This window comes from Aureococcus anophagefferens (genome assembly GCF_000186865.1).
Source record: "Aureococcus anophagefferens unplaced genomic scaffold AURANscaffold_16, whole genome shotgun sequence".
Lineage (NCBI taxonomy): Eukaryota > Pelagophyceae > Pelagomonadales > Pelagomonadaceae > Aureococcus > Aureococcus anophagefferens.
The window spans coordinates 34878-47159 of NW_008705576.1; the positions used below are offsets into that span (position 1 = coordinate 34878).

The window sequence follows — 12282 nt, forward strand, 5'->3', positions numbered from 1 at the left end:
AACGATCGAGTTCCTCCGATTTTCCCCGGCGACGTTGTGCGGACGAAAAATACCACAGCAGTGAGCATGGCGCTACCATCTCAGCGCGCTGCGCGCGGTGGACTTGCTGCGCTGCGAGCCTGACCTCACACATGTTCTCGAGGGTCGTTTCGACGCGCTGGCCAGCGACGAAGTCGAAATTTTCTCCCGCGCGGCGCGCGGGGCGGGTGCGGCGACTCTGTGGCAGCGGCCTCTCGGGCGGCGGCAGCGGCGGCTGCGCGGAGCAGGCTCGTTCTCCGGCGAGGGCGCGACCTCCTGCACGCCGCGCGCGAGCGGCACGTGCAGCTGCGCCGGTTCTGGACCGCTACGCGCACTGGATCCCGCCGAATTTTTCCTCCCGCGCTTCGCGCGGCAAGGAGGCGCTCGAGACCAAAACCGGTGCCTGGGCGCTGCGCGGCTTCATGGAGGTGGTCTAGAACATGTTCGAGGACGCCATGGACTTGGTCTCCGCTATAATCTCCACGCGCGCGCGCGACGACGACGACGACGACGACGACGACGACGACGACCGGCCGGCCGGCCGGCCGACCGGCCGGGGCCGGGGCCGACGGCGCAAATGGCGTCCGTCGACGCCTCCGGCTTCGGCCCTGCGTCCCCGGGGTAAGACTAGGCGCCCCCGGCGTCGTAGCGACCGTAAATGCACTTTTCCCGATTAACGACGGGTCTGCCTCGCTTATTGGGAAGTTGACTCGGAGCCGACCGGCGCCGTTCCCGGCGGCGATGGCGCGTGCCCGCGGCGTCCGCGGACACGCCAATGCACTTTCGCGACCGGCGGGCTCGACGACGGCGACTTCGCGCCCTCGATTTTATCTCGAATCTTTCGAGACCGATGGCGAACGAAATCACCACACTCGACGACTTCTCTGCTCAAGGGCGACGACGACTTAGGAATACCCGACGCCCTGCACACGGCCGGTCGCAAACTTTGCGCGACGCGTCGCTCACCTTGGACGGCGAGTCGGCGGGAGTAGGTGGGGACGGTTTTCAATCGCATCGGATTTCTGTGGCTTTTGAGCGAGCATCTTCGCTTACTCCACCTCGGAGCCCCCGACTCGCCGGCATGGAACATGAGAAGACGACGATCACACGCCGCGCTCGCACACCTCATGGTTCGATTACTTCTCGCGCGCGGGACCGCGTCCTCCGCGCCCGGGACCGCGTCGCCCGCGCCGCGCGCCGGGATCCCGCGCCTAGGCGACGCCGTACATCTTGCGGTCGTTGGTGCGGAGCGCGGCGGCGACGATGTCGTCGACCTGGGGGAGGGACATCTTCTCGAGGGGGATGGCGTAGGCCATGGGCACGTCCGCGCCCGTGACGCGCTCGACGGGCGCGTCGAGGTAGTCAAAGGCCTCGGACTCCATGACGATGGCGCAGATCTCGGACGTGATGCCGCACTGGGGCCAGCCCTCCTCGACGGCCACGAGGCGGTTCGTCTTCTTCACGGAGTCGATGACGGCGTCGCGGTCCAGCGGGCGCAGCGTCCGGAGGTTGACGACCTCGGCGCTAATGCCGTGGTCGGCCTCGAGCTTCGCGGCCGCGTCGAGGCACGTGCCGACCATCTTCGAGAAGGTCACGAAGGTGACGTCGGTGCCCTCCTTGGCGACGTGGGCCTTGCCCAGCGGGAGCACGAAGTCCTTGGACTGCGCCGCGTCCGACAAAGGGAACGACGCGCCGTAGAGGAGCTCGTTCTCGAGGAAGACGACGGGGTTCGGGTCGCGGATCGCCGCCTTGAGCAGGCCCTTGGCGTCCTCGGCGTCGTAGGGCGCGACGACCTTGAGGCCCGGGCACTGGGAGAACCACGCCGCGAAGCACTGCGAATGCTGCGCGGCGACGCCGGCGGCCGCGCCGTTGGGCCCGCGGAAGACGATGGGGCACCCGAAGTCGCCGTTGGTCATGTAGGCCTGCTTGGCCGCCGAGTTGACGATCTGGTCGATGGCCTGCATGGCGAAGTTGAAGGTCATGAACTCGCAGATGGGCTTGAGATCCTTGTAGGCCGCGCCCGTGGCTATCCCCGCGAAGCCCATCTCCGTGATGGGCGTGTCGATGACGCGCCGCTCGCCGTACTTCTGGAAGAGGCCCTTGGTGACCTTGTAGGCGCCCTGGTACTGGGCGACCTCCTCGCCCATGACGAAGATGGACTCGTCGGTCTCCATCTCCTCGTCCATGGCCATGTTCAACGCCTCGCGGATCGTCACGTCGACCGTGGCCATGGACCGCCGCGGCGCGGCGGCGGGCCGGTGCCGGCGGGCGACGCCGCGGGACGCGCGGGCGAGGAGGGAGGCCATTTGTGGTAGCGTCAGGGGCCACTGCTGGAAGCGTGGCGCCGAGCAGCAGGATGATTGGCGGCGAGGCGATGCCGCCGAAAATGCGATACTGCAGCAACATTGAACTCGTTGCACCCTACTTGCCCCGCGCGAATCGATTGCGCAGCCCCGAGCATGGCGTCCTACCTGTGCCTCTACGACTTCGAGGCCGGCGCCCCGGCGGAGCTGACCTTCAAGAAGGGCGACACGCTGACGCTCGTGGAGAAGAAGACCGAGTCCTGGTGGAAGTGCCGCGACGGGACCGCCAGGGTCGGCATGGTGCCGTCGCCCTACCTGCGCGAGGCGGAGCCCGAGGTCCTCGAGGAGCGGCCGTCGCTCACGCGGGGCTCGTCGCGGCGGTCGCTGTCGCTCCAGGTCTCGTCCCTCGCCCTCGGCGACGCGCGACGGGTCGTCGCCGTGAGTTTGAACGAGGGGGGATTCCGCATCGACGGCGTCGGCGACGCGGCCGCCGTCAAGGGCGGCGCCGAGCTCGTGGCCTTCGACGGCGCCCTGCGGCGCGTCGCCGACGACGACGGCCTCGCGGCCATCGCCGCGAGCGACGTGCTCTTCGACGACGGCCTCGTCGAGGCCGCGGCCGCGGGCGACGACGCGCCGGCGATCGAGCTCTGGCTCGGCGCGCTGCTGGCCGCGCCGGCGCTGGCGCCCCTGGCTTTGGCCTTCGTCACGGGCGGCCGCGTCTCCGGCGAGTTCGAGATGGAGGAGGGGGCCAAGGCGCGGTGCGTCGTGCTCTACGACTTCTCGCCCGCGTCGAACTCGGAGCTCGCGCTCGTCGCGGGCGAGGTCGTCTACGTGGACGTCGCCGGCGGCGGGCCCGGCGAGCCCGGCGCGGCGGCCGTGGAGGCGGCGGCCGTCGACGGCTGGGTCAAGGGCGTCGCGGAGGCGTCGGGCCTCGCGGGCTACTTCCCGCTCGCGTACGTCGCCGTCGAGGAGGCGTCGAAGCCGCCGCCGCCGCCGTCCCCGAAGCGGGCGCCGGACCGGTCGTCGCGGGCCTACTCGATGAAGTCGCTCGGCGCCTTCGACGACCTCATGAAAAAAGGCATCGCGCTCGAGGATTTGGAGCCGGGATCCGGCCGGCCGAGCGCGCCCGGCGACGCGGTCGCGGCGCGGTGCGCGGCGTCGGCCTGGGACGGCGGCTCGTCGGCGGCGACGCCCTTCGCGTCGACGGCCTGGGACGGCGAGACCGCGCTGACGCTCGTGCTCGGCGCGGGCAGAGTCTGCGCGGGCCTGGAGGCGGCGCTCGCGGGCCTGAAGCCCGGCGGCTCGCGGCGCGCGACGGTGTCGCCGGCCCTCGCCTACGGCGACGCGGGCCACCCGCCGGACGTCGCGCCGGGCGCCTTCGTCATCTACGAGGTCGAGCTCGTCTCCGCGGCGCCCGCGAGCGACCCGGCCGCGGCGCCCGCGGGGCCCCTCGCGCTCGTCTGCCGGCCCGCCAAGGGGCCCGCGGTCGAGGGGGGGCGCATCGACGCCTTCGACATCGGCCGCTCCCGCGTCGAGCTCCTCCCCACGGTCCACGAGTGAGGCTTCGTTTCGTAGTGGAGATCTCTTTTTTATTTCGGGCGTCGCGGTCGCGCCGTCTCGCGGCCGCGCGGGAGGTCGCCGAGTGGGATGTGTTTCCCCTCCTTTAGCTCGCGTCGCGCACGTTGAACACGTAGAGCGCCGCCGCGGCGACGAGCACGCGCCACCCCGCGAAGAGCGCCGAAACTCCGACCGCGAGCGCGTAAACCGCCGGTTGCCGCGTCGCGGGGCACCCGAGGGGCGGGCACGCCGGGATTTCGACGAAACTGTCCTGGAGCCCGAGGTAGTCGCCCAATTGGAGCAGGGGATTCCGTCCGTTGCCCCCGCCGCCGGGCGCCGAGGAGGACGATGGTGTCGTCGAATGGATGTTGCTTCGAGCCGCGGGCCGAGCTCTCGCCGCCGATTTAGGACGCTCAGCGTCCGGTCGTATGTTACCATCGGCGTCGATGAAGACCATGGTAGGACGGGTTCGTGGACAGACGCCGCGTCGTCGCGCTCGCAGCGCTAGTATCTCGCTAGTGGCGAAAATGTTGCTCGACAGACAAGCGATCGCACGATCGTACGAGCTCGCAACGTCACACGCATACACGCCCTCTAGCCCTCGATTATACGGCCGCAGTCCCCTGAAGTCGTCCGATGCCGCGCAAATCTAAAAAGGCGAAGAAGGATGCGGGCTCAGACGTCGGTCGAGCAATGGTCGAGCAACTCCAGTGCCCCATCACGTCGGAGTTCCCGGTGTGTCCAGTAGTCGCACAGGATGGGCGTGTGTACGAGCGCGACGCCATCGAGCGCTGGTTGTCGTCAAAGGCGACGTCTCCTGTGACGAACGCGGCAATGGGAACGTCCCTCGTCGATTCCACTCAGACGCGGACGCTCATCCTCACCGCAATCGAAGGTGGTTCGATCGACGACGACTCGGCGGCGGTGTGGCACCTCGAGAGCGCCAAGGCCATCGCCGATGGGAAACTGACCGGCGCGCTCACTTCGATGAAAGACCACCTCGAGAGCGCCGACGAACTCTCGTCTTCGCCCGAGATCAAGCTCTCACTTGAGGCCGTGAATCTCAAACTTGAACAGGATACGCTCTTGAAGCGGGGCGCCGACGCGGGTGCCGGGCTGGTGGCTTCGGTCTTGGGTGGTGCGAAGACGGACGAGGCGCCCATGACGGAGTGGCGCGCGCTGCGTCAAGGCAAATCCGTGATTCGCGTCATCAGCAATTTGAACGAACTCAAGCGTCTCTGCATGCGACCGGCACCCGGAGCTAGTGCAGCTGTGAAATGGATTGATGCTATGGAGACCTGCTGCGGGAGGTATTACTTTATCGCGCCAAGTACTATGCTTGGAAACCAATCTGACCCTGTGAAAGGTTACAATGTCTTGCGCCTACCGGACGAGATAGATGTTCCAGAAGCCAACTTCTGGGCCTTCCCCTTCGACGCCTGCATCCTCGTCGCGTACTAGGCCGGCCGCCCGCGGCGCGCGCCAAAGCTCGTGCGCCCACCGCTCCCCATCCTCCCAAACCCGACACCATGAATGCTTACGCCCCCTACACCGCGGAGTAGAGCTTCTTGTCGAGGATGTCGATCATCATGCGGTCGCGGAAGTGGGGGATGTCGGCCTGGCTGAAGTCGAGCGGCGCGCCGAGGGACGCGTAGTGCGCGCAGAACGTGGCGAAGACGCCGCAGTCGTAGCCGTTGAGCTGGCGGGGCGTGTCGTCCGTCGTGCGGACGGGCTGCCAGTCGCCGGGGAGGGGCGCGCCCTTCTTGGCCAGGTGCTCGTCCTTGAGGTACTGGATCATCGCGCGGAGGTACGCGTCGCCGCCGCCGCCCATGGAGTCGAAGTAGCGGACCTGCTGGAGCTCGAAGTCGACCATGATGAGGCACCAGTGCATGTTGCCGACGTTGACGGGGGCGAAGACGCGCTTGCGCGAGAAGAGGTCGAACTTCTTCGTCCAGCGCTTGACGCCCGCGTAGTTGTAGGACCGCGCGTCCGTGCCCATGAGCTTGGGGATGAAGAAGGAGTTGAAGAAGTGGGACGGCTTCTCGCCCTCGTCGGCGACCAGGGCCGCGTCGCGCTGCTGGAGCATGGCGAAGTAGTAGTTGACGACCTCGTCGACGAGCCACTCGCCGGGCCCCAGGCGCCGCGCGTGCTCGCCGCAGACCTCGTAGTTGAAGTGGTCGACGACGACGTCGCGGTCGTCGGCGTTGACGGCGTCGCGCACGCGGCGCAGCTCCTCGGGCGTCAGGGCCGCCTTGCACGCGTTCGCGCGCGCGAGCGGGCCCCGCGCGGCCGCGGCCTCGGCTTCCGCCGCGGCGGCGGCCTCGTCGTCCGCGACCTGCTTCCGCTTCCTCGCGAGGCGGTCGGCGACGTACTCGGTCCGCTCGGCGACCTTGGCCTCCCAGTAGCGGGGCGCCCGCGGCGACGGCTCCCGCGCGGCGGCGACGAGCGCGCCGCCGCGGCGCGCGGAAGCCGGAACCGCGGGCGGGCTCGGCGCGCGCGGCGTGCCCGGCGCGACGTCGCCGCGCCAGGCGCCGATGGGGTTGATCGCCGCGAGCATGCTCTTGAACTTGTCCCAGGACTTGAACTGCTCCACCTCGCGGGTGCTCGGCGGCCGCGCGCCGGGCGACGCGCTCGCGGCGCCCGGCGCGCGCCGCACGAGCTCGACGAACTCGTCGCAGTTCGCGAAGCGCGTCATGTCCGCGCGCGCGAGCATGCGCAGCCGCTCGTCGAGGCGCGACCGGTCTGCGCGCGAGAGGGGGGGGGGTGAGGAGCGCGGTTCGCGCGCGCGTTTCGGACGCGGCCGCCGCGCCGCGCTCCGACAGATCCGCGTGGTCCCAGAGGCCGTACTGCTGCGCCTCCTCGGCGGCGCGGTGCAGCAGCACGCGGCCGTCGGGGCCGGCGCGGATGCCGTGGCACTGCTTGAGCGTCCGCTCCGCCTCCTGGCTCAGGAACAGGGGGCCCGCCGCCATGAGCGCGAACCGCCGCGCTTCGAGGAGGCGGAAGATGCGCGCGCGCTTTTGTGGCGTCTTCGCGCGCGCGCTGGCGAAGAGCGCACGGCGCCTGCGCGCTTTCAGATGAATCGCTGCTGCAGCCGCGCCGTCGCAGCCGAGGTCGAGCACTTGGCGCCTTCGATGTCGCGATCGTCGAGGCAGGATGGCCCCGAGCCGGCTCGAAGCCAACCAAAACCCGCAAAGCCGACGAGTTCGTCGGCGTGGCCCGCGACGCCATCGGCTCGGTTGGGGACTATCTTATCCTTGGAAGCTGCACGGAGGTCTGGCCCGTCGCCCCACAGCCTTTCTCGACGCATCGCGTCGCGCTTCGCCCCCGGCGGAGGCCGTCCGGAGGTCGATTTTGCCGAATTCTGCATGTTGAGGATGTTGAGGTCCGACAGCATGGCCGTCGCGACTCGTCGAGCGCAGTAGCCGTGAGAGGTTGCAACCGCTCACACGTCGCAACTGCGCATCTCATAGCTATGATGATGCTTCGCCGCATCGCATTCCTCGTCGCGCTCGTCGCCATCCCGACCAGCGGCAACCGCTTCGCGCAGCTCCTCGAGCGGCTCGTGGGCGGCGGCCTCGAGGAGAAGAAGCGGGCGCCGCAGGTGTCGCCGCTCACGTCGGACGACGTCGCGCACTACTTCAGGACCGGCGACCTCGACGAGCTCTGCTGGGCGCTGCGGGACTACTTCTCGCGGACGTCGCGGCAGCTCGGCCCGGTCGACGGCTTGCTCCCGCTGCGGGAGGCGCTCGTCGCCAAGGGCGCGGGCAACACCTACGCGTCGGCGTACAAGCTGGACCACGACATCGAGCAGCTCGAGTACGTCGCGAAGCGCAACGCGACCGTGAGGGCGTGGCTCGACGAGCACGACGTGCTCGGCCGGTTCCGCCGCGTGCGCGCGAGGATCCCGCCGCTCGAGGCGCTCGGGCGGACGCGGGGCCTCTGGGGTTTCCGGCCCGACGACGTCGAGGACATCGGCGCCTACTACAACCGCGCGATCCACGTGCCGGACCCGGAGCCGCTCGGCCAGTACCTGCAGGTCATGTCCTTCGAGGGAGCGGACGCGAACTTCGCCAAAGGAAAACCGGTCGTCATCGACGACGCGCTGACGCCGGCGGCCCTGGACCAGATCCGGTCCCTGCTGCTGGAGTCGACGGTCTTCTACGAGACGAAGATGCCCGAGCAGTTCGGCGGCTACGTCGGCGCGATCGTCGAGGACGGCCTGCACGCGCGCGCGCTCCTCGAGCTCGCGAGCGCGCTCCAGAGGGCCATGCCCGAGACCTTCAGGGACCGGCCCCTGGCCTACCTCTGGTGCTACAAGTACGACTCGGACTACGGCGGCATCAAGGTCCACGCGGACGAGGCCGCCGTCAACGTCAACGTGTGGCTCACGCCCGACGACGCGAACCTCGACCCGGCCGGCGGCGGCTTGGTCATCTACACGGCCAAGCCCGGCGCGGCGGCCTCCGCCGAGGAGTACAACTCGCGCGGCGACGAGTTCGCCAGGGAGCTCCTCGAGGCGACGGACTACGCGAACGTCACGGTCCCCTACAAACAGAACCGCATCGTCATCTTCGACTCCGCGCTCTACCACAAGACCGACGACTTCACGTTCAAGCCGGGCTACGAGAACCGCCGCATCAACCTCACCTTCCTCTTCGGCAAGATGCGCCGGGGCGACGGCGAACTCTAACTAGGCGAGCGCGACCCCGGCGTAGCGGTCGAGGCTCTCGGCCGTGACGTCGCGCGTCGATGGCCGCGTCGCAGACGAAGCCGCGGGACGCCCGCGCCCGCAGCGCCGAGTACGCGCCGAGGACCGCGCCCGCGTGGTCCGCCACCCGCGCCGCGAAGCCGACGGGGTCCCCGGCGGCGTCGAGCGCCGCGACGCTCGGGTCCACGAGATGCGCGAGCACGGCGGCGGACGGCCGCGCCGCGACGACGAGCGTCGGCTGGTACATGGCGCGCCAGGCCCCCGCGTCGGGCCAGAGCCGCCGCGCCGTGCGGTCGAACGTCCGTCGTCTCGCGCCGCCGGGGAGCACGACGCCGAGCGCGGCGTCGAGACAGGCCCAGCGCCGGGGCGGCTTCAAGCTCGGCTCGACGACGACGACGGCGTCGACGTTGTTCCGCGTGAACCGCGACGTCAGCCGCACGGCCAAGGCGACGGACGAGCCGCGCGCGACGAGGACGTTGATCGACGTCAGCGTGCGGTTCGTGCTGTCGCCCGCGTAGAGCCTGGGCAGGACAAGAGAGATTCAACGTCGCTTCAATGTGAGTGTTCCGCGCGCGCGCGTTCCGGAAAAAAGCATCCACGCTTCGAGAGCGTTCCGAGAGATGATCGCTCGTCCAAAATTCAGCCGAAACGATGGAAAACGGCCGAGATATGAGGCTTTGAAGTTGGGAATTTCGCTCTCTTGTCCTGCCCGCGTAGCGCTTGAAGAACTCGTAGAGGTCGCGCGCGGCCTCGTCGGCGTCGGCGTCGCACGCCATGGTCGCGACCGTCGCGGTCTTCGAGAGCTCGGCGACGAACGGAGCGCCGAACTCCTCTTCGGCCGTCGACCCGCCGCGCGGCACGAGGAAGACCGTCGGCGCTTTGGCGTCTTGTTCGTGCGGCCGGAAGGAGCACTCGATGTTTCTTCCCGGCCGTAGCTCGAGGGCGCCCTCGAAGCGCGCCCGCGCGTCGACGAAGGTCGAGGGAGCCGCCGGCACGAGGGGACCGGCGGCGGACATCTGCATGAGCAGGGGGGAGCACGCCGACATGTCTCTTCTCTCCGGCCCTGCAGAACGCTCTTTGCTACAGGCAGCTGAGATGGTTACTGGTCACAACTGCGATGTATACAAGCTGTAAATGAAGCTATGGCAGCCCTCCAAAGATGGCAGCCATCGCGTACACGTACGGCGGTTGTTGCATGCAATATGGTGCCGCAGCTCTCCACAAGGCTTCTCCACAGCGTCCGCGCCGTCGCGCCGCGCCTCAACCATGCCGAAGAAGCTGCCGGGCCCCGGCGACGGCGAGCTCTTCTGGCGCTGGCTCGTGATCTACCCGGCGGCGCTCGCGGTCATCGCGAGCGAGACGTCGGGCCTCGTCTCCGGCGTGCCGCGCGCGAGCCGGGACCCGCTGGCGCTGCCGCACGCCTTCGTCGCCGCGTGCTTCGGGCTGGCGTCGCTCCAGTGCGTCGCCCTCGGCTGGTACGCGCGGCGCGTCGAGGGCGACCTGGGCTACCCGGGCTGGGTGCACCGGGGCGCCGGCGCGCTCGAGGCCGCCGTCGTCGCGCTCCGCGTGTCCGGCGCGCGCGACGGCGACGACGCGCGCGTCGCCGTCGCCGCCGTCCTCACGGGCCTCCTCATGGGCGGCGCGGCCTGGACCTGGCTCGTCGCGCTCCGGAGGCCCTCGCGCTTTCTGCCCGCGGCGCTGATTTTGGGCTGCACGTTCGCGACGCGGCCGAACTCCATCCCGACGGCCATGCCCGCCTTCGTCGCCGCCATCTCCGCGGGCGCGCTCTCCGCCGGCGCCGTCCGCTTCCTCTTCGTCAAGGCGCCGAAGAAGAAGAAGAAGGCGGTCGCTTCGAAGGACGACTAAGGGACCAATTTCTATTACAACTCCAGGGGAAAGACGGGCAAAAGCGAGGACCTAGAGAGAGGGGGTTGTGCACGCTTGAATCGAGACGATCGCGCGCGCGCGCCGCGTTCGTGCTCTTCACTCGCGATTTCAAAAAGTTGAGGTCACGCCCGCGGGTCGGCGAGCTGATGTGTGTGTCTCTCTGCCCGGGGTCGCATATCTATTCAGCGTGCGCTCACCAGAACGACGAACAACTCCTCGTTTCCGGGGACGCGGCGCCGCGCTCAGTCGTAGTGCTGCCGGAGGCGCATCTCCTCCTCGGATCGCCAGACCTTGAAGTTTTCTCCGATGCCCGACTGGCCGTTGAGCCGCTGCTGCTTGACGCGCTCCTTGGCGTTGACGCGGTCCGGCTTGTCGCGCTTCCTGCCGCCGGCCTGCGGGCCGCCGCGCGGCGGCGCCGCGCGCGCCGCGGCCGGCGGCGGCGCCGCGGCCGGCGCCGCGGGCCTCCGGCCGCCGCCGTGGCCCTTGTAGCCCGACAGGCCGTTGTCGGCGATGTTCGACTTCTGCTTGCCGCTCCAGCCCTTGGCCGGGTCGTAGGTCGCGTACATGTCGTCGCCCTTCTCGTCGCCCTCGTCGCCCTCGGCCTTGGCGCCGGGCGCGAGCCGCGAGGGCGCCGTCGCCGCGGGCTTCGCGGGCCGCGGCGCCTTGGGCGCCGTCGCCCAGGCGGGCTTCTGCAGCCAGCTGCCCGCCGCGACGTCGTCGGAGAGCACGCTGTCCGCTGACGGCAGGCCGCTCGGCGCCGCGACGGGCGCCGCGTCCGGCTCCGCGGCGTCGCTCTCGGCGTCGGACTCGCCGAAGGCGTCGGCGGCGCCGGCGTCGTTCCGGGACGCCTCGCCGTCGGAGTCGTCCGAGTCGGAGCTGCCGTAGGCGACGAGGCCGTTCATAGCTCTCGATGTGGTTCAAGATGCCGCTCAACTAGCCTCCGAGTCGCGTAACGGGTTCACGGGACGACGTCGACGAGGTCGTCGAGCGTGAGGTGGGGCCCCGGGGCTGCTCGGCGTCGCTCCCGGGCATACGACCCCCCAAAGCAAGCGCGGTCGCGCGTGATGCGAGTATGATCCTCCCCGATCTCCGACCTGATCCGCGTGCGCCGACGGCCGCCCACGGGCCGCCGTCCTAGTCCCACGTTAAAGCACCCATAATAATAATAATAATATGGGAGCTTAAGCGCATGCGCGAACCAGTTTTTCTCAACGCGCTGGGGAGGGCTTCACAGCCTCGCAATGGTGGGCTCGGTCGTGAATGCCAGCGTCGTCGCTCGACGCCGCGGACGACCTTGCCCGCCGGGGGATGGCAGTGCCGAAACCAAAATAAAATCCGAATAGTCCTCGGTCAAAAAGTTTGCACGATCAGTGCAATGTTGAAGTTATCTCTCTACGTTTCCCCGGCCCGAACCCGCGACCCGCGCCTGTAACACGTGGGAATCGATGCGATCGGACAATTTAACGAGCCTTGGTTGACTCAGTATGATATATTCGACCGATTTTGCCCAGGGTCGAACGAAAAGTTCACCGGACCACGCGCGCGCGCGGTCTACGTACAGATTAGTAACGCGTCCCGCCTCAGAATAATAAATAATACTTCTATGGGGGGTCCTACGCCTATGGTTGGTTTCGGCACTGGGGGATGCGCAGGGGAACGCGCGCGAGCCAAATCGCGGCGACGTCGGCCGCGAAGCTCGCGCGCGCGCGGGTCAGGGGGAGTTTGCGGGGTGGGGGTAGGGGTTGGGGGGGGGGGGGGGTCTTGGAAACGGCGGCGCGGGGGTCTATCCTCGCGGTCACGGACGCTCCG

The 12282-nt window shown here is 69.0% G+C and overlaps 6 protein-coding genes across 6 annotated transcripts in view; 3 read left to right on the plus strand and 3 right to left on the minus strand.

The window, feature by feature from the left end:
• Positions 1 to 1229: 1229 nt before the first annotated feature.
• AURANDRAFT_65618 (hypothetical protein) lies at positions 1230 to 2249 on the minus strand (the record flags this gene model as incomplete). Its single annotated transcript, XM_009040784.1, has 1 exon — positions 1230 to 2249. The coding sequence occupies one exon, from the start codon at positions 2247 to 2249 to the stop codon at positions 1230 to 1232; it is 1020 nt and encodes a 339-aa protein (XP_009039032.1).
• A 369-nt stretch (positions 2250 to 2618) lies between these two features.
• Positions 2619 to 3881, plus strand: AURANDRAFT_65619 (hypothetical protein; the record flags this gene model as incomplete). The annotated part of the gene is made up of 1 exon (XM_009040599.1): positions 2619 to 3881. The coding sequence occupies one exon, from the start codon at positions 2619 to 2621 to the stop codon at positions 3879 to 3881; it is 1263 nt and encodes a 420-aa protein (XP_009038847.1).
• A 1558-nt stretch (positions 3882 to 5439) lies between these two features.
• Positions 5440 to 6084, minus strand: AURANDRAFT_6220 (hypothetical protein; the record flags this gene model as incomplete). The annotated part of the gene is made up of 1 exon (XM_009040597.1): positions 5440 to 6084. A coding segment is annotated over one exon (645 nt), but the record flags the coding sequence as incomplete, so codon positions are not given.
• Positions 6085 to 7350: 1266 nt separating this feature from the next.
• On the plus strand, positions 7351 to 8568 carry AURANDRAFT_65621 (hypothetical protein; the record flags this gene model as incomplete). Its single annotated transcript, XM_009040600.1, has 1 exon — positions 7351 to 8568. One exon carries the CDS (start codon positions 7351 to 7353, stop codon positions 8566 to 8568), a length of 1218 nt encoding a protein of 405 aa, XP_009038848.1.
• Positions 8569 to 9852: 1284 nt separating this feature from the next.
• AURANDRAFT_65622 (expressed protein) lies at positions 9853 to 10452 on the plus strand (the record flags this gene model as incomplete). The annotated part of the gene is made up of 1 exon (XM_009040601.1): positions 9853 to 10452. One exon carries the CDS (start codon positions 9853 to 9855, stop codon positions 10450 to 10452), a length of 600 nt encoding a protein of 199 aa, XP_009038849.1.
• Positions 10453 to 10715: 263 nt separating this feature from the next.
• Positions 10716 to 12282, minus strand: part of AURANDRAFT_65623 (hypothetical protein) — a gene marked incomplete at both ends in the record, with an annotated part of 3478 nt that continues 1911 nt past the window's right edge. The window contains one exon of the mRNA XM_009040783.1: positions 10716 to 11379. Coding sequence (XP_009039031.1) covers positions 10716 to 11379 — 664 coding nt within the window. The remainder of the gene's footprint in view (positions 11380 to 12282) is intronic.